The sequence below is a fragment of the Jaculus jaculus genome, chromosome 14, assembly GCF_020740685.1.
Source record: "Jaculus jaculus isolate mJacJac1 chromosome 14, mJacJac1.mat.Y.cur, whole genome shotgun sequence".
In the NCBI taxonomy this organism is placed as follows: Eukaryota; Metazoa; Chordata; class Mammalia; order Rodentia; family Dipodidae; genus Jaculus; species Jaculus jaculus.
In genome coordinates, this window is record NC_059115.1 from 73,787,343 (window position 1) to 73,808,661 (window position 21,319).

The window sequence follows — 21,319 nt, forward strand, 5'->3', positions numbered from 1 at the left end:
ATCTAGTAATACCTAAGAATCTGGAAAAAAAAAGCCTACTAAATATCACACAATTGTTAATGTTCAACATATGAATTGTTCTTGCTAAGTGATTTTTAACTTATGAGACAATTATATAATCAATCATGATTTCTCAAATAAACACCACGCCTCTCTGGAGAATGGGCTGAAAGTCACACTAGGTAATGTCCTAACATTATCAAAATATATATATGTATATGTGGGGGGGGGGTGCTGCAAAAATGCAGGGGTTAATCTCCACTATGTTGTTTGAGCTTTACACTCAATCCACACTCTACTTTGTGAGGGGCAATGACAAGCCACATCACTGACCTCCAGCAACACCAACATAGCAAAGCTACCTGCCCCCAAAATAATTTAAGACCTTTTTAAATTTAAAACAAAACTCAGCAATTATTCCCCTAAATTGTAACCTACTAATGCCCTAAGCTCTAAGAACATTTTGGTGGGGGGAGGGGGGGTTGGCTTCCCAGACTAGAATAACAAGGGCTGCCAATGCTACCATATATTTCCAATTTTCCAGAGAAATAAGCATTTCTAATAATATTTTCTAACGGAGATTTGTTTCTCTAGGTATTTCTTATGCTTTATTTACTCAATGATTGTGGAGGGGTGTATGTATTTCCATCGATTCCTTCTGTTTTTAGTTCTCTGGCAATACTTAGATTCCTATGTAAAAAGTTGTTTTCTGGAGCTGGGGAGATGGTTCAGCAGTTAAAGCACTTGCTTGCAAAGCCTTATGGCCCAGGTTAGAGTCCCCAGTACCCATGTGATGCCAGATGCACAAAGTGACACATGTATTTGGAGTTCACTTGCAGTGACAGAAGGCCTGGCAGTGTGTATGTATGTGTGTGTGTGTATGTATGTGTGTATATATATACACACATACACACACACACACACATACATATACATACACATATACACACACATTTATAAACTCACATACACACACACTTTCTCTCTCAAATAAAAAAAGAAATCTATAGTTACTTCTTTTAAAAAAAAAATAATAAAAGTTGTTTTCTGAGTTGGAGAGACTGCTTAGTGGTTAAGGCACTAGCCTGTCAAGCCCTCAGGACCCACGTAAGCCAGATGCACAAGGTGGCACATTTGTTTGCAATGGCTGGAGGCCCTGGTGCACCCATTCTCTTACTCTCTATTTGTCTCTCTTGCACTCAAATAAATAAATATTTTTTAAGCTGTCTTCTTCTCTCACCCATGGGGAATCCCTGAACCCTGCTATTCAGGTTCATTCCCTCTCTCCCCTTTGCAGTTACCTACCCAGATAATGCATCTCAGTCCTTGGCAGTTTCAACTTAAAATGTGAATATGAAATCCTTCCTATGACTGTGACCATGGAAAATATCAAAAGATACCAATTGCAGCAGAACTTTTGTTGATTTTACCTACAATGTTTATGTTAAGTGAGCATCACTATTTCTGTTCAAACTTGAAATGACTAATAAAAAAAAATCACAGTTTATAAAATTATCCGATTTTGGCACTATATGTGGCTATCAGTTATAGTGAACTTCATCAGGTTTCAGATGCACAATTTTTTAAGGCACTAGGAATGTAAACCAAAGACTTGCACATGCTAGGCAGGTACTTTGCCACAATTCCTCCCCTAAATGTACAATTTAACGTGAATTAAGCAACACACATATTAACAAGCTTTATTTCCAAATAATAGTTATTTGTAGCTAAAGTATGAGTGGACACAATAGACTAACTTGACAAAAGACAGTATCTTTTTTTTTAGTAAGCTAAGTATGGTGGTATATACATTTTAAAAATTATTTATTTATTAAATTTATTTATTATTTGAGAGGAAAGATAGGGATAGAGAGTATGGACACACCAGGGCCATTTGCAGCTGGAAATGAAATGGCATTTGCCACTTGGTGCATGTGGCCTAAGGCTCGGGTACTGGGGAGCTGAGCCCAGGGTGGCAGGCTTTGCAAGCAAGCACCTTCAACTGCTGAACCATGTCACATCCTAACACTGGATTCTTGCATAATTCCAGAGACTGCTTAACACACGGTTCTTTAGCAAGTCTACAACAGAGTCCTTGTCTTTTCTACATATTTGGTGTTGTCCCACCTCATCATCAAGGACTGTCACGTTATAAACCACTGTTGCTCTGCCAGGAAGGAAGGTGACATTTCCTCTAACTGGGCTCAAATCTTCTTCAGGGTCATTTGGACCATCTTCCACCTGCAAGGAAGTAGAGTGCCATCAGGAAACACCAAACAGTTCACACGATGGAGAAAGCATTATTGTGACAAAAGTCTTTAAGTTGAGAGATGTTTTGGAGGAATTATATGCATGCTATGTCTGATGATGTGTGGGTCTTAGCTGATAATATCTATAATTATGTACATATGGGGGCAAATATGGATAAAACCCATAAATACAGACAGTAACCAAAGTGAATATGCAGAGCTGACCTGGAAGATGGGAGAGGGAAAGGCTGAAGGACACATGTGGCATGAACAGAGAAGGGGGAAATCCAGGGGAGGGGAAGTGAGGAGCAGGGGAGGATAGGAAGAGTGTTACAGGAATCAACAGAAACAAATTGTATTTTAAAATGCCAAAAATAAAAGTAAATACCCCCCTAAAAGAAAAATAATTACACAAACCTATATGTAAGGCTGCTTTTCTAATTAATAGTCACGGTCTTTAATGTCAATCTTGACTATAATTATACTAAACTCTGTTTTCTAAGGTTACTTTTCTCCACTCGATTATTTTTCTAAGCCTGAAAGAAAAGCCATAGATAGATTTCTTCATGGGCAGACTAGTAAATTCTCTGAAGAAGCCGAATCAAATTCTAACTCCATCACCAGATCTGTGGCCACACACAACGTATTTAATAACTGTGTACTGCATTTTCCTCACTTTGAAAAGGAGCAAGGGTTTCTACTTCGTAGGCTGGATGTAACGATATAATAAAATCATTTTTAAAGTGTCTGTGGAGTAGGCTGTGTGTAATCTCTTAGGTCCTCAGGGTTCCACTGTGGACAAGACAAACTCCCCCATGTGGAAAGGAACCAATTATGAGTAAATAACTGTGCCTGTGATGACGTCAGATGATATGGAGAAGAAAGAGAATTGCATGGGGGAGGCGCAGTGCTGGGAAGGACGGCTCTGTGTGTGCTGTGGAGTAAGGCACTGAGAATAGTTATGGCAATGTGAAATGTCCCACAGACATAACCTATAATTAAACAAAACAGTGAAACAGACCCAATAAAATAATATGAAGTACTCATAGGTAAACTGAAAACAACATAACTAATAACAGATCCTTTTTAGCCAATCATTTTTCTAATTCTCCCACATTTATTATCAGAAATGTCTTCAAAACTTTAACATCTAAATGCATATTCCTACGTGTACAAAAAGCTACTTAACACTTTCTGTGTGGAAATTTCAAGATTACTGAATATTTATTTGTTTACTATGGAGTTTATGCATTCTTGCCTTATGCTATTTTATGTTCACATGTAAATCAATAACCATCATTTCACATAGACACCAAAGTGCAGAAATAAAGCTCTTCCGTGTTACAATGTAATTATAATTTATAATTCCAAGTATGTACGCTATCGGTGCTATGATTAATAATTAAAATAGAAATATAACTTCCTAACATTGTAAGGCCGGAAACTTACATATTGGGTCATGTATACCCTTGAATATGGTTATCAGGAAATTCTATGAATGCCTATGCTGTTGGTTGTGTATTATTACTACCTTTAATGAAAAATGACACATTTCATTAATATGTGCAAGCAGCAAGAAAAAAGTTTTTATACTAATCATGAAGTTTATGAGCTGGCAAAAGTATTTATCTTCAATTTTGAGTGTATGATGCTTATTACACAAGGGGCTTGGGTTTTTTTAACCAGCTGATATGGATGGGGTCTTAACCAGTCATGATTTAAAGTGATTTCATAGTGACCTTACCTCAGTAACCTTACCTCAAAAGTCACCATGACCATGCCATAGGTGCCCTTTTCCCTGACGAAAGTAAGGGGCAGAGACACATTTCTGGCCCTGGGCTCTGTCACTGTGACTGATGAAGGCTATTGGGAAGAACAAAGGCAATCAGAAGTAGGAGGTGGTCAATGTCTACCTTAGAAATGCTCAAGTCCAATCAAACAATTTACATTGCTGCTGTAAGAGGGTGGCATTCCTACCATGTTAACCATACAAGATGAAAATGATTTTTAAAAAATGTAAAAGTTGAGCCGTGGTGGTTCACACCTTCTATCCCAGCACTCGGGAGGCAGAGGTAGGAGGATCACCATGAGTTCGAGGCCACCCTGAGACTACATAGTGAATTCCAGGTCAGCCTGGGCTACAGTGAGACCCTACTTCAACCCCCCCGCCAAAAGAGCAAAAGAAATATACAAGGAACATCAAATTAGCCAAGCAAAAGATAAAGGTTCTTGCCTCCGCTCTACCGCCAGCTATCTGACCTGCTGGGGAGTCCTAACAGCCGTGTGGCTGAGGGATAAATGAAAATGCTCCCAGGGCCCAGGAGGCCACAAAAAAGTTAAGGCTCCAGACCAAACCAGGAGCTCACTGGGATTACCCATTGAGTTTGCTCCCAAGCACTCTTTTCTGGTCACCTTCCAGTTGGGCATTGAAACACTGACAATTATTACTAACTTTTAGGACATGATCAATGCCAGAGGAGAAACAATGGAACGTCAAGCATGGAAGCACCGTGGCTCGGCTAGCTGGAGCTCAGGCAGGTGAGAAGGAAGAAGGAAGGAGGAGGAAGGAAGGGCCAAGCACGCATTTACCACAGCAGCAGTGGCCGTGTCTCAGGATGACATGGTGATAGCCCGTCCTTAAATGGTTCTAGGACTGCCTGTCCTGAAGGGGCTGGTAATGAGATTTCAGTGAGATAATTCACATCAGTGTTCAACCTATTCCCTGACACATGCCGAGGGCTCAGTCAATGGTGGCTATGAACAAGCCAATGCCTCGTTCAGCGTCAGGGTAATCAACACCAAGGAGGACCTATCGAGTAATCCTGTTGGACCCTAGTTGAGACTTCCTGGCAACGCTAAAACCAATCCCAGGGATTATGATTCCCATCATACACCTGCATGAGGTCAAAAGAAAGAGAAAGAGGAGGGAAATACAGAAGGAGTAGAGGAGAAAATGGAGGAACAGAGGGAAGGGAAAAAGAGAAGGAGAGAAAAGGGGAGGATGATAGAGGGAGAAGAGGATGGAAGCAGAAGGTAAGAGACGAGAGAGGAAAGAGAGGGGAGGGGATGAGAGAAGTGGGGGAGAGAAGAGAAAAAGGAAAAGAAAAAATGCTTAAACAAATCAGTACAATGGTTAGCAAACTGGAAGTTTGTGCAAAGAGAAAGCAAGGGAGGAAGGTTAAGAAATTAAGAAAGCTAGCCTTGTTGTAAACCTTTCTCATGAAAACAGAACTGAGTAATTAATTAAATTAATATCGATAAATGGCAAGATAATGAAGGTTATTAAACAAATACTAAAGTGAGACTAGGGTTGGAGAGATGGCTTAGTGGTTAAGCACTTGCCTGTGAAGCCTAAGGACCCAGGTTCGATTCCCCAGTACCCACATAAGCCAGATGCACAAGGTAGCACATGCACCTGGAGTTCACTTGCAGTGGCCAGAGGCCCTAGTGTGCCCATTCTCTCTCCCTCTCTCTCTCTCTCCCTCTGCCTCTTTCTGTCTGTCTCTCATAAATAAGTAAATCAATAAATAAAAATAAACAAAACATTAAAGTGCGATTAGCCAAATAAACTTAAATAATGACTATGCAATTATAAGAATCATGTTTATCTATAACCTGCCTCTTTCAAAGATAACTTTAAGGACTAAAAAGAATGGCATATAATGTAACCAATTGCAGGAGAGATCAAAAATGAAAATAACTAAAACGATGGGTAGTATGGCGTCCTTTTTGTGCATGTGTGTGGTGTATGCTCCAGTATGTGCATGCATGTCAACACAAGGACGCTGCGGTGCACGTGCACACGTGCGTGCCGGGGAAGGCCAGGAATCAACGTGGCCATCTTCATCTTCCTCACCGCACTCCTTGTCGCTTTCCTGGGCGGGCTCTCTCACCCGCTCTCAGCGAGCCCGCTCAGCCCAGGGCTGCCGTGCCTGCGCTGGGCCGGTGGAGGGCCGCCAGAACCAAGCAGCGTCAGTGTGCTGCTGAGGCCTGAACTAACCTGTTCAGACGTAGGTGGTGGCAAACACTTTACCATCTGAGCCATATACCCAGCCTGGCATCATATATTTTTGATGATGCTTAGTAACATGACTCAAATAAACTATCAGGAATATTATTATAGTCTATAACTTTTTACTCAAATCTAATTGCACTGAAGACAACATTTTCTTTTAAGTTAAGAGCTGGAAACAATTTCTCTCAAGGAAGGTCTTGCCTCATGTGTTTATTTCTAAAACTAAAGTTCTGAAGGTTAGATTGTTTAAAAGCATAAGAATTTAGTAAGGACAGAAAATCAACTGCTAAGAAAAGCTGAGAGGGCTGAGATGGAATCCTAACTCCATGAAATATGAGTTAATAGTCAAATAGCAGGGTGGGAACCAAATGCAGAAGAATTTTTGAAGAGCTATCAAGTCTGCTGTTTAATCTTAAATTTACTCTAGGTATTTTTCAAGATGGTTTCAATGTATTTTCTCATCTCACAGTCACTCCAGTCACAGACTGGTCTGATAAACAGACCACACTTTCTTAGGGTACATGTGGAGAAATCAAGCCAAAGGCACCTGAGTCAGGAGCGGTGGCACACGTCTTGAACCCCAGCACTCGGGAGGCTGGGACAGGATCGCCGTGGGTTTGAGGCCAGTTTGGGGCTACAAAGTAAGTTACACACCAGTCTACGCTACAGTGAGACCCTACCTTGGAAAAACCACCCCCCAACAATGACACCTGAGCACACAGCTGACTTAAAGACCAGCCAAGGGAGGTGGTAGGTGGGCGGCGGCGTACCAGCAGGAAAGGCGACGACAAGGCATTAGAAGCCTCCTCTATTTGAATTAAAAAAAAAAAAAATCTCAGAAGGTACAAGGAAGGTGGGCTGCAAGGCTTATTTAAATATCAAAACAAAACAGTACTAGTTAGCATCAGGAAAAAAGTGGTAAAAACTTGAACAGCTATCACACTCCTAAGACGACTGTCACCCTGTATCCATACCAAGCTCAATGAAACAATTCCAAACGCATTGTCGTTTGATAATATTGTGACAGTAGCAGTCTCTGGCCATCCAAGTTTCACACTGGCTGATGGTTTCTAAAATAAAAGCACATAAATAAATATGCAATTAAATATTAGAAGGAAAACAATTATTTAGTAGAATTGTGGCCTTTAATTATTTACAGTATTAACAAAAATACAAACATGCTTTTAATTGACAGATTAAGAAAACATACTCGGGCTGGAGAGATGGCTTAGTGGTTAAGTGCTTGCCTGTGAAGCCTAAGGACCCAGGTTCAAGGCTCAATTCCCCAGGACCCACCTTAGCCAGATGCACAAGGGGGCACATGTGTCTGGAGATCATTTGCAGTGGCTAGAGGCCCTGGCACGCCCATTCTCTCTATATATATATGCCTCTTTGTCTCTCTGCCTGTTGCTCTCAAATAAATAAATAATTTTTTTAAAAAAAACCATACTCAAATTAAAGTAGCATGATACAGAGTCTCAATAATTTTTCAAAAAAGTTTTAAAAATCAAGCCAGGCGTGGTGGCGCACACCTTTAATCCCAGCACTCGGGAGGCAGAGGTAGGAGGATCGCCGTGAGTTCGAGGCCACCCTGAGACTACATAGTGAATTCCAGGTGAGCCTGGGCTAGAGTGAGACCCTACCTCGGGGAAAAAAAAAAAAAAGTTTTATACTAAGTGAGGTAACCCAGGCCCAGAAAGCCAAACGCCACATGTTCTCTCTCATATGTGGATCCTAGCTACAGATGACTGGGTTTATGCGTGAGAATGAAAATACTTAGTAGCAGAGGCCAGTAAGTTAAAAAGGAGACTTAAAGGGAAGAGAAAGGAAGGGAGGAGGGTACTTAATAGGTTGATATTGTATAAATGTAAATACAATGATTGTTAGGGGAGGTAATATGATGGAGAATGGAATTTCAAAGGAGAAAGTGTGGGGGGGAGGGAGGGAATTAACACGGGATTTTTTTATAATCATGGAAAATGTTAATAAAAATTTTTTTAAAAAATTTAAAAAAATAAAAAATTTTTAAAAATCGAAAGATTAAAAAAACAAGTATGCATTGTTAATAAAATATCATAACATAAATAACTACTGGCTGGTAATGCTATATTATAAATTGTGTATTTCAATGATGTCATAACTAACGATTAAATATGCAATGTGAACTTCTATCCAAACATAATAAAAACTGCTGAAATTAAAAATCAGTTATTCTACAAATAAGAGCCAAATTAGGGACAAAATACTGAATCAATTTTTCTTATATAACTAGGGAGATTTTCCTATTTTCCTATTCACACGCAACGGGAGCACGAAGGAATGAGAAGAGTGAGTGACAAAATCAAAACACAACTGTTTCCACGGAAAACTGATTCAACTATCCAAAAAGAAATTCTGTGTCCTTTAGAAGAATGAACTAGAATGGTGTCAAGAAGTAACTGCTTCAAACTGACAGATCAAGCCATAAAGTTCCACTGAACCTTGGGTTGTTTGAGTCTCTCCCCCCCCCCATACTTTGGGGTACTCTGAGTTAACTCTAAAGGCACAGGGGCCTCCCACTTCATGCTGGCTTTTTGTACACTTCTCCTTAGAACTCCGAAGTCAGGGTCACTCTTTGTGTAGCTGGGGGCTGGGGAAGGCTCACAGAGAAAAGGGTCAATAGGAAGACATGGTTTTCTGAAACCTCTGTGGTGATGACTCCCAAACTGAGGTTTGTCTGGGGAGTGACTGGACCGCGTGGTGGCCAAGACACCTTCGCTTTTAACTCCTAGGCAAACTACTAGGAGTCCTGCAAATTGGGTTTATCCTTAACTATATTTCCAAGTGTGCTGACCCTGTTTGAGCGTTTACGGTTCAGGAGGAGTGAAGTTACCTGTAACGTCAAGTGGAACGTAAAGGTCTCGTCGGGCTCGGGAAGGTCGTCGTCACGCACTGCTATGTACACGGTCCTATTTGTCTCTCCCGCAGGTATAAAAGCTGCAGCATATGAGTCAAAAAAGTCGCCCGTGTCTTCTCCGTACAGCTAGCAAAAGCGAAACACAGGACACTGGGAGTCAGCAAAAAGGACAAGTAAAATTGATGCTAATTGGACAATCAAGAGGAAAAAAGCCTAGTATTTATAAAAGAATATACAAAACACAAGTGGTCAGTAACTGCTGAAAATCATCTTCAGGGGGAAAAAAAAACACACTGTAAGAATAAGTAATGAAACAGAAAAACATTTCTTTCCCTGTGGAAGAAAAATAAACTACGTAAACAAGTAATGACCACATAAAAAAGAAAGGTTATGAATTTGTTTCTCTGCCTCTTGATAGACTGGAGGGGTCTACAGCAAGTCGAACATGACACTTTCTAGCTGTAACTGTCACAAGGAAGGGATGGAAGTCACCTGCCCAAACTTCTGAGAACTGTTCTTTCTGAAGGGATTTTGAAAGAAACAACTGTACCCAAAGCTTTCAACCTGAAATCATATTTATGTAAAGAAACAGCCATGCCCAAAGCTTTCAGCCTGAAATCACACTTATGTTATTGTACAGCAATTCACAGAAAGACCCAAAACACTTTATAATCCCAAACTTCTAAATCACCATAAGCCTTTTCTTTTTTTTTTTTAATTTTTTTTTTGGTTTATTTTTATTTATTTATTTATTTGAGAGCAACAGACAGAGAAGGAAGCAGAGAGAGAGAGAGAATGGGCGCGCCAGGGCTTCCAGCCACTGCAGACGAATTCCAGATGCGTGAGCCCCCTTGTGCATCTGGCTAACGTGGGTCCTGGGTAATTGAGCTTCGAACCAGGGTCCTTAGGCTTCACAGGCAAGTGCTTAGCCGCTAAACCATCTCTCCAGCCTTTTCTTAACTTTAAAAAAAAAAAAATAGTCTATAAAACCAGCATTGTTAATAAAATTATCAGGGGGAAAACAATTATGAAATCATATAGGGACAATTTATTGTGCAAATCTAACTGCCATTTATTTCACCAGTGCTTAAAGTGAACACAGAGCCATGGGGGAGGGGGGGAACTAACCTGGCACAAATAAGAATGAAGAGCAGGTTTTGGGGAAATTTTAGCCCATTTCTAGTTTAAATTATAAAAATAAAGTTTTTAAAAGTCGATAAATCAAAATTAGTTGTCAAGTATTGAAACACTCGAACTTTTAACTTACTGCAGAAAACATCAGTCTTTTAGACAGCAGCCTAACAAGCCACAGCAAGTAAACAGAAAACACGTGAATCCACCCTATGAAAATCATTTCATAATATGAAATGTGGAAAACAGACAAGCATATAAACAATTTCATATCAGACAGTTTTAAAAAATTGGAAAAAGAGGCTAGAGAGATGGCTTAGCAGTTAAGGACTTGCCTGTGAAGCCTAACGACCCCGATTCAAGGTTCGATTCCCCAAGTCCCATGTAAGCCAGATACACAAGGTGGCACATGCATCTGGAGTTCCTTTGCAGTGGCTGGAGGCCCTGGTATGCCCATTCTCTATCTATCTGCCTCTTTCTCTCCCTGTCTGTCGCTCTCAAATAAATAAATAAAAATTAAATTAAAAAATAAACTGGAAACAATCTCAATGAAAAACAGTTAAGGCTTGGCATGGTAGCACCCACCTTTAATCCCAGCACTCTGGAGACAGAGATAGGAAGATTGATGTGAGTTTAAAGCCAGCCTGGGATCACACAGTGAATTCCAAGTCAGCCTGGGCTAGAGCAAAACCTTACCTCAAAGAAAAAAAAAGATATGATAAGAATGAACAGAACAGAAACATGACACTATAAAGAAAAGTGAGAGTAACACAGCAATCTAAAAAATTTACAATAAATATTAAGATTGTGAAATATAATAAATACCTGAACTAAGAATGAATTCAGTAAATACATACATATATGTCAAATGAAGTACAAACTGGCCAAGTGTGGTAGTGCATGCCTTTAATCCCAGCATTCAGGAGGCAGAGGTAGGAGGACCACCGTGAGTTCCAGGCCACCCTGAGATTACATAATGAATTCCAGGACAGGCTGGGCTACAGAGAGACTCTACCTCAAAAAAAAAAAAAAAGTTAGTACTAAAAATAATATACAAAAGAGGGCTGGAGAGATGGCTTAGCAGTTAAGGCATTTGCCTGTGAGGCCTAAGGACCCAGGTTCGATTCCTCAGTACCCATATAAGCCAGATGCACAAGGAGGCACATGCATCTGAAGTTCACTGCAGTAGCTGAAGGCCCTCGCAGCTTATTCTCTCTCTTTCTCTATCTCTCTCTTTCTCTCTCTCTCTAATAAATAAATAATTTTTTAAGTATACAAAAGTAAACCATTGATCTGATTTCATAAATAGTTCTTTTACTATTTTTAACAATATTATACAACATTTAACCTATTAAAATTTATTTCTCGGGCTGGAGAGATGGCTTAGCGGTTAAGTGCTTGCTTGTGAAGCCAAAGGACCCTGGTTCGAGGCTCGATTTTCCAGGACCCACGTTAGCCAGATGCACAAGAGGGCGCACACTTCTGGAGTTCATTTGCAGTGGCTGGAAGCCCTGGCGTGCCCATTCTTTCTCTCTCTCTATCTGCCTCTTTCTCTCTCTGTCACTCTCAAATAAATAAATAAAAATGAACCAAAAAAAATTATTTCTCCAAGTACTTTGGGCCTCTAACATAGCCATATCTTTAGTGAATCACATGGCATAACTTCCTGGGTAAAAAGAGGCATATATACATGACACACACACACTATTCGAGATATTCTTATTTTAAAATAAACATAAGTAAGCTGGGCGTGGTGGCACACACCTTTAATCCTAGCACTCAGGGATGCAGAGGTAGTAGAATGGCTGTGAGTTTGTGGCAAACCTGAGACTACCTAGTGAATTCCATGTCAGCCTGGGCTAGAGTGAGACGCTACCTCGAAAAAGCAAATAAATAAATAGTAAAAATAAACATATGAGCTGGGTGTGGTGGCGCACGCCTTTAGTCCCAGCCCTTGGGAGGCAGAGGTAGGAAGATCAGCTTGAGCTCGAGGCCAGTCTTGGGCTAGAGAGTGAGTTCCAGGTCAGCTGAGGCCAGAGTGAGACACTGCCTTGTTGGAAGGGGGAGGAGGAGATAAATGAACAGACGAACACCTTAAGATGATCAGTCTTTATCCTTAAAATAGTATTGTCAGATGTGCAAACTCAATCTCTGCATGCGTGGAATAGTGGTGTTTCCACATCATCATCACTGTGCAACTCAGAATCTCAAACAGCTTGAAAAACGCGCGGAAACGAAGAGCGGTCCTGTGCACCTCGGTAGGAACCGGCCGGGAGTTGCTCACCGAAACAACCGCAGTGACGTTCGCGGGCTCTCCCCACCGTTCGACGACAAGACGGATGACCGTAGTGGTCGTTTCATTCACAACGACCTCTGCTTGTCCAGCAAACCTTATTTCTGTCTCTCCAAACACAGAAGGGATGAGTAAAGCTGCAAGAAGATTAACCAGCAAACATGAAGAGGGCATCCCTAAAGGAGAAGAGAGAGAAAAAACATCACAAAACTGCCGAATACACATGCACCTTCCTGGGGTTTTGGTCTCCAGGTGCAAGCGCAGAGTGGAGCAGCCGACGCGAGACCGCGGCGACCGTGTTCTGCCAGAGTCCAGCCTCAGTCTTCCGCCTTCCTTCTCCCTCCACTACGGGCAGCCAATCACCTACTCGGCTTCTACACCAACACATTAATTGTAAGGCAAACATTATTAAATTTAAGTAAAAACAACAACAACAACAACAACTAGCTGTGAGCTGGAGAAATGGCTTAGCGGTGAAGCACTTGCCTATGAAGCCTAAGGACCCTCATTAGCCAGATGCACAAGGGGGCGCACGCGTCTGGAGTTCGTTTGCAGTGGCTGGAGACCCTGGTGCACCCATTCTCTCTCCCTCTACCTCTTTCTCTCTCTGTCTGTTGCTCTCAAATAAATAAATAAAATTCAATGAAAAAAAATTTTTTTAAACTAGCTGTGCGTGGTGGTGCACGCCTTTAATCCCAGAACTCATTAAGCAGAGGTAGGTGGGTCACTGTGAGCTTAAGGCCAGCCTGGGACTACAGAGTGAATTCCAGGTCAGCCTGGACTAGAGTAAGACCCTACCGTGAAGAAAAAAGGAAGGGACTTATTGGTAATTCACACTTGAAGAAAACCTAAACTGCAACAGGCAACATCGAAAAGCAACCAAAGTCCATCTCTCCCCAAGTGAAACTGGGAAATGTACCGGCCAAAACTAAAATAGCTGAAGATAAAGTGTGGGCAACAAACTGATTTCTTGATTGGTATCTATGTTTTCCTTAAGTTTGTCTTGATATTTTACAAAAACAACAACAAGAATAAATGGTTGCAGTGAACTGCTAATTCTATCAAAGAGGTAAAATTCCAAGACTTAAATTGCTTCCTTTTTTAAAAAAAAATTTTAACTAAAATAGCACTTCTTAAACGTGTCTACATTGCTTTAAAATAAGTATATTTGGGTGAGTGTGTACCTTCTTTTCCATAGTCTGGGTGCTTTCTTCTGACTACAATACATGTGTTTATGAGGCATCCGTATTGTTCCCACTTTCAAGGTCTTTGGGACTCAAGCGCTTTCAAAAGCCCAACCTCCATTAGGCCACTGGAAGCACTGCTGTTTTGTAATGTGGATGAGCCTCTAAAAGTGCTGGCGGTTTACCTCATGGATCATTAAGATTCCAAGGGAGCTATGGGATTAGTCACATGGACATAACAGGTTCATGCATCCTAAAGGAGCACATTCCAGTGGAGGATCCCATTACCACCACCACCACCCCCCCCCCACACACACACACAGCCCCAGTGCTCCCAACAATCTTTTACCTTGGCCAAAAAAGCAAGGAAGCATTCATGCCTGTGGTATTTCCACATGATTACACAGGCCTTTACATTGAGGAATTACCAAATATATGAAGTCCTAAAACATTTTCAATGCAGATTTCCTCAGTCTAGGATATGCCAACCAGCCGTCTCAGATGGCTCAGTGGCATCTTTCACTCGTCCACTTGCAAAATCCACAGACAGAGACACAAAGTTCAGGAGTCCCAAAGAAATGCAGACCAACAGGGGCAGAGATCCTGTGGGTTGGAACAATTTTTGCACCTGTCCCCTCTCCAAAGGTCCGTGATGAGGCTAAGAGAACTTGGGGAAAAAAACAAAACAGTTTTCCTTCATCATCACAAACTCTTCCCTGACTTCTAATCCCGGAATCCTCATGGAAAGAAAAGAAAAAAGGAAGGAAGGAGAGAAGGAGGGAAGAAAAGAAGCCAGCCATGGTGACACACAGGTTTAATCCCAGCATTCCAAAGGCTGGGGTAGGAGGATCCTTATGAGTTCTAGGCTATCTTTGCCTACAGAGTAAATTCAAGGCCAGCCTGGACTACAGGGATACCCTGCCACAAGGAAAAATAAAAATAAAAATAAAAGCACTTAATCAAAAAAATGCAAAGTTCAAGAAAAATGGCCAACACCATCATGAAAACAAATGATCATAAATGTTGGCGGGGATGTGGAAAAAGAGGAACCCTTCTACACTGCTGGTGGGAATGCAATCTGGTCCAGCCATTGTGGAAAACAGTATGGAGGTTCCTAAAACAGCTAAAGATTGATCTACCATATGACCCAGCTATAGCACTCCTAGGCCTATATCCAAAGGACTCATCTCATTTCCTTAGAGGTATGTGCTCTACCATGTTTATTGCTGCTCAATTTATAATAGCTGGAAATGGAACCAGCCTAGATGTCCCTCAACTGATGAGTGGATAATGAAGATGTGGCACATTTATACAATGGAGTTCTACTCAGCGGTAAAGAAAAATGAAGTTATGAAATTTGCAGAAAAATGGATGGACCTGGAAAGGATTATACTAAGTGAGGTAACCCAGACCCAGAAAGCCAAGCGCCACATGTTCTCTCTCATATGTGGATTCTAGCTACAGATGATTGGGCTTCTGCGTGAGAAGGAAAATACTTGGTAGCAGAGGCCAGTAAGTTAAAAAGGGGATATAAAGGGAAGAGAAAGGAAGGGAGGAGGGTACTTAATAGGTTGATATTGTATATATGTAAGTACAATGATTGTGATGGGGAGGTAATATGATGGAGAATGGAATTTCAAAGGAGAAAGTGTGGGGGAGGGGAGGGAGGGAATTACCATGGGATATTTTATAATCATGGAAAATGTTAATAAAAATTTAAAAAAAAGAAAAATGGCCAAGATAAGAGGAAGGAAAGGGGGAAAATGAAAGAATGGAAGAGACGTGCTTTACCAGACTTCACAGCACTACAAGTGCTACTGACCTCAGCCAAAGCCAAGGAGAGAGGGTCTGTCGTGGAACCTGTGGGAAAGAAATGACCTAGAGGAAGAAAACAATAAGGACTGCAGGTGTGGAGAGATAGCTTCTTGGGCCTTGGATGTAAAGAGAAAACAATTTTGGTCTACTGTGTGTAAAGTGAGCAAAATGTTATATTTCTCTACGTTTCTTTATACCTAGCTTAGAGAAAAATAGAAGTCACTTGCTTGTAGGAGCTGACAAAACCATGGCATGAACCACTCGTTTAAGCAGACGGGGATGGTAGACAAACAGGGGGCTCTGCTGGCCCGAACAGCATTATCCAGACTTGCATTGCTGAGCAAACTCCTGAAGGACAGGTAAGTGGGAGACTCCTGGTCACAGGCCCACCTCACACCCCAGGCACCTCCTGTAACTGACCAATAGACCTGCTTACAAGTTCCTTTTTTTTTTCTTCCCTATCATACAGAATTCCCCACTATGTTTAAAATCACTTTTATGGCTGTAACTATAACATCTGAATTGTGATTTATGGTTTAACTCCCATCCTTTTATATATATATATATATATATATATATATATATATATATATATATATATATATATATATATGTCATATATATATATATATATCATATATATATATATATATATGATATATATATAAACATCATGTGTTTGTTTCCAATAAAAGCTGACATACTGAACAGTTCTTTTCAGGGCTATACCCTGAGATTCTGACCTCTGTGGTGCAGACCTGATATACCAGACTTTCTTCTTTTTCTTTTCTTTCTTTTTTTATCCAGTAAAATTTTGCCTCACATTCCATGAGTTCATGGTCTTATTTGTACAACACCAGACCCCTAGCAGTGATTATGTAAGAAAAATATCAAGTCCTTCAACATAAGATAAATAGAACTGAGGGGATAAAAATTAAAAAAAGATATCTTGGGCTGGATGGATGGCTTAGCAGTTAAAGCATGTGCTTACAAAGCCAAAGAACCATGATTTGACTCCCCAGGACCCACATTAGCCAGATGCACAAGGGGGCACATGTGTCTGGAATTTGGTTGCAGTGGCTGCAGGCCCGAGCACACCATTTATCTCTCTTTCTCTGTCAAATAAATAAGTAAAAACAAAATGTTTTAAAAAAACATATCTGACTTTTAAAGTAGGAGTTAAAGAAAAAAAAATCACAAAATAGGAAGTAAAGAAAAATGATGAAGAGCTGTCTTCAAAAATTGTCCTGTATAGGACTCGAGAGAAGGCTTAGCAGTTAAGGCACTTGCCTGCAAAGCCTGAGGACCCAGGTTCAAATCACCAGGACCCATGTAAGCCAGATATACAAGGTGGCACATGCGTCTGGAATTCATCTGCAATGACTGGAGACATTGGTTATCTTTCTCTCTCTCCCTCTCTCTCTCTCTTCCTCTCTCTCTCATAAATAAATAAACAAAAATAATTTTAAATTGTCCGGTATAAAAATTAATCCATGGGCTGAAGAGACAGTGTGGTGGTTTAATTCAGGTATCCCCCACAAATTTAAGTGTCCGGAATGCTAGGTTCTCTGCTGTTGGAGGTTTGGGAATTAACACCTCCTGGAGATGGTGTATTCTTGGGGGCGGGCTTATAGGTATTATAGCCAGTTTCCCCTTGCCAGTGTTTGGTACATTCTCCTGTTGCTGTTGTCCATGTGATATAGGCCAGGAGGTGATGTCCACCCTCTGTTCATTCCATCATTTTCCCCAGTCATGGAGCTTCCCCTCAAGTTTGTAAGCCAAAATAAACCTTTTTTCCCACAAGCTGCTCTTGGTCAGATGATTTCTGCCAGCAGTGTAAACTTGACTGCAACAATAAAGTTGGTACAGAGAGTGGGGTCATCGCTGCTTGAAACCTGTGTGGCTTCGGCCTTTTGGAGCTGACTTTCAAGAGGAATGTGGAAGGATTTAAAACCTTGGCCTAAGAGATGCCTTGCAGTGCTTTAAGTACAGCTTGATGGACTATTCTGGGCAGAGGTGAAAGACCTTACTGCAGAAAGAACTATGGACTGTGAGATTTGGCTTATGGGGGTGAGAAACAGCTTTGCATGCACTGGGCTAGAAGCAGTTTGTGTGAGAGGCTTGCTGTCATGCCCGTGTCCTGAGAACTTGCGCAGGGTTGCTTTGCATAGAAATGAATTGGTTTAAGCAGAGGGACATGGCACAGAAATGAAATCTTTGGGCAAAAACTTCTGCCCATTCAGCTGCAATTGTACAAGAGATTACAACCTTTGAAATTGGGTCAGCTGACCTGCATTGGGACAACAGAAAGAATGTAGACTTTTGAAGTGGCCTGAGTGCTCAAGGAGTGTCCTATTCTTCAACGTCTGTTTTATTCCTCTCTGGATTAACAAATTAGCACCTGGCCTGGTATTATGGAGTATAGAAACGCAGGAAAGAGAGGGTCATTGAATTTGCAACTTGGTCTTGTGTTTTGGAAATGGCCATGGGCAGTGTGAAGCAGGTTTTCTGGATTGCCTGCATGGAGACTGGAAGGAGCCATGAGGATGGACTGTGGGTTGCAGTGGAGACCCAGTGAAGATGCTGGGACCACCAGTGACTGCCAAGGACAGCTGCCGGCCCCAAATGAAGCTTTCCAGGACTGTGAGTAGCCTAGCTGCAGGAGCAGAATTGGAACTCCAGAGACTTGTCACTGGTTAGAATTATTGGACCTGAAGATTTATCGCTGGCTAGAGTTGCAGGACTTGGAGCCACAAGGTTTTGTGTTTATCCTGTTTAAATCTTGTATTGCTTGAGGCATTTTTGTTTGTTTGTTTGTTTTTTGCTATGCCCAATGCCAGCTTTTTGCAGTGTGAATGTTTATTCTGTGCCATTATGGGGTCTAGTCTTTTGGTTTTGTTGTTGTTGTTGTTTTGGTATTATGGCTTAATTAAAAGATCTTGGATTATGAGGATGTTTGAACATCATTGGGATTAATAAAACTATGGGGACTTTTAAAGTTGGACTGAATGCACTGTATTTTATATCAAGCATGGTTATCAGTTTATGAGGACCAGGGATGGAAGGCGGTGGTTTGATTCAGGGGCCCCCACCCATAAATTTAGGTGTTCTGAATGTTAAGTTCCCAGCTGATAGAGATCTGGGAATTAGCGCCTCCTGGAGGCAGTGTATTCTTGGCGGCAGGCTTATGGGTATTATATCCAGCTTCCCCTTGCCAGTGTTTGGCACACTCTCCTGTTGCTATTGTCTACCTGATGTTGACCAGGAGGTGATGTCCATCCTCTGCTCATGCCGTAGTTTTTTTTTCCTGTCATCACGGAGCTTGCCCCCGAGTTTGTAAGCTAAAATAAACCTTTTTTCCCCACAAACTGCTCTTGGTTGGATGATTTCTGCCAGCAGTAGGAACTTGACTGCAACAGATGGCTTAGTGGTTAAGGTCCTTGCCTACAAAGCAAAACGAACCAGGTTCAATTCCCCAGGGCTCATGTAAGCCAGATAGACAAGGTGGTACATGCATGTGGAGTTTTTTGTTGTTGTTGTCGTCGTTGTTTGTTTTTGCAGTGACTAGAGGCCCTGGCGCACCCATTCTCTTTATCTATCTGTCTACCTCTCTCTCTCAAGTAAATATATAAATAAATAATTGTTTTAAAAATTAACTCAACATGTGTTAAAATGCCAAGTCAGAAGCCGGGCATCGTGTTGCACACCCTTAATCCCAGCACTTGGGAAGCAGAGGTAGGAGGACTGCCGTGAGTTCAAGGCCACCCTGAGACTGTGAACTACAGATCAGCCTGTTCCAAGCAAGAGCCTACCTAGGAAAACCAAAAACGAATGCTGAATCCATGCTCAGTCTCAGAAAGTCTGCCCCAGCGGAGCTCAGCGGAAGCCCAGCAGCGTACAATCTCATAAGCTCCTTGTTTATGTGGATACAAGTAATCCTCGGGATGCGCTTACAAAAACACTGCCGTCCAGGACGAGGGATGGGTCCAGAGTGGACAGACACAGACAAGTCAGCCTCTCTAGCGTTAAGCTAATTACTAATTATTTTCAGAGCAACAGGCGATACACGCTTCCTTCTATTTTCCTTTACCTATCCTGATAATGTATTTTAAGATTCCATGCATTTTAAAGAACAAACTGTAATGATCTATAAAGAGCACTCATGTTTCTAAATAAGCAGGTGTTTATTAATATAATGCTACATTAGGTACTTTGTACACATTTGTGCATTCAGTCCCCATAACATCTCTACGAAGGTTTGGGAATCACTAACCCCCTTTTTTACAACCGTGGGACCTCCCACACAGACTGGTAAGTTAATGTGCGCTGTCTCTCGGCAAGGTCCTGAATGCTGGAGTCCATCACCAGACTCTCTACCCAGAAACTCCACCATAATGTCCCTTTTATTCGTACCTTCAAGTGCTCTTTCTCCTTCTTGAATAAATGTCTGCTCATGCTATGTTTTCAAGCATTCAAATACATTAAATTCATGAAAAATAACCAAAACTTACAAGACACTCATAATTATGGCTCTCCTAAAAGCCCTCCCCTAATTATTGTGATAAGTACTATAGGTATTTAAATGACACTAGGGTTCTCCTGACTACCCGAAGGTATTTAACAGCATCTTTTCCTATCAGGACCAGTGTACTCAAATGCTGTGTTCTTGTAATTTCCCAGGCAATTAGAGCTCCAGGACCTTGTGTTGAAGTCGGCAAATTCATTTTAAATTGGACCACATCAGTGAGTTGTGAGATTGCGCAGAATGACCATGCGTGACTGCAGATGCCTCACCCTGGGTGACACTGATCCTCGCGACTCCTCTGCTTTCATCTCCTCACACAGGAAGACAGGTTGCTGAAGCAAAGCCGGCACTGAATAGAAGTTCAAAGATGAAGCAAGGCTTTGAAAATGAAGTTTCCGTTGACAGACAGGCATAATTACACTAAAGTGGAGTATCAGTAATGAAGAACATTTTCTGTCATCATACTAAAAGTGTAGTATTTGAAAGTTCCCTTTTCTTTAATTAAACTCAGAAGATAAGACATTAGTAACTGAGGAAATTATTACTATGACTAATATTTCAGGTCATGTTTTCCCATATTAGATTTAATTAAAAAAAAAATCCAGGCCACTTATTTTAAATTCTGCTGTGAAGTGAATTTTAAGCAACATATGTTTAAAGATCACGAAGTCCGTCATTCAAGTCCTCCCCGACACCCTCCCTTCTCTCTGCCACGTCATGGCATGACAACATTCAGTCCTCTCACCAAGCACCGTCCCCGTTCTCACACTTCCCACTCTTGGCTGGAATGATTCAGAGGAAATATAACTGATTCTTCCAACAGATGTCTCATGTCTTAATGGAATTCTTATCCTGTTGCAAGGGTGTGAGAGTTAGGTAACCCTCTTGTTGATTTCCCGAATTACACTATAAGGTTTTGCTTATCTTGATAATGCACTGGTGCCAAGTCACAGGCTCTTGAGTTCTAATAATAATATTCAGTCCAGCCAACAACTCACCGAATTCTGAAAGAAAATACAGAATTGGAACTTGAACTATATTTACAGCAACTTGAGAGCTTCCAGAAGTACAGCTTGCAGCGAGGCATGGTGTTTGTGCATTGAGACCTCCCCGCAGAACATGCAACGCCACGTACTGACCAACGAAGATACAGAGGTCCTTAAGACGTGCTCCTTGGCTCCAAGATACCACTGACAATATGCGCCTGAGTC

At 41.3% G+C, this 21,319-nt stretch overlaps 1 protein-coding gene across 1 annotated transcript in view; it reads right to left on the reverse strand.

Annotated features, from left to right (window-relative positions):
* The window catches only part of Adgrv1 (adhesion G protein-coupled receptor V1), a 535,418-nt gene extending 522,609 nt beyond the window's left edge, over positions 1-12,809 (reverse strand). The window contains exons 1-5 of the mRNA XM_045133393.1: positions 12,576-12,809; positions 9,137-9,286; positions 7,239-7,334; positions 4,008-4,112; positions 2,128-2,241 (exon numbers count right to left, since the gene is read on the reverse strand). Of these exons, the coding sequence (XP_044989328.1) occupies positions 2,128-2,241; positions 4,008-4,112; positions 7,239-7,334; positions 9,137-9,286; positions 12,576-12,809 (699 nt within the window). The remainder of the gene's footprint in view (positions 1-2,127; positions 2,242-4,007; positions 4,113-7,238; positions 7,335-9,136; positions 9,287-12,575) is intronic.
* Positions 12,810-21,319: the final 8,510 nt, after the last annotated feature.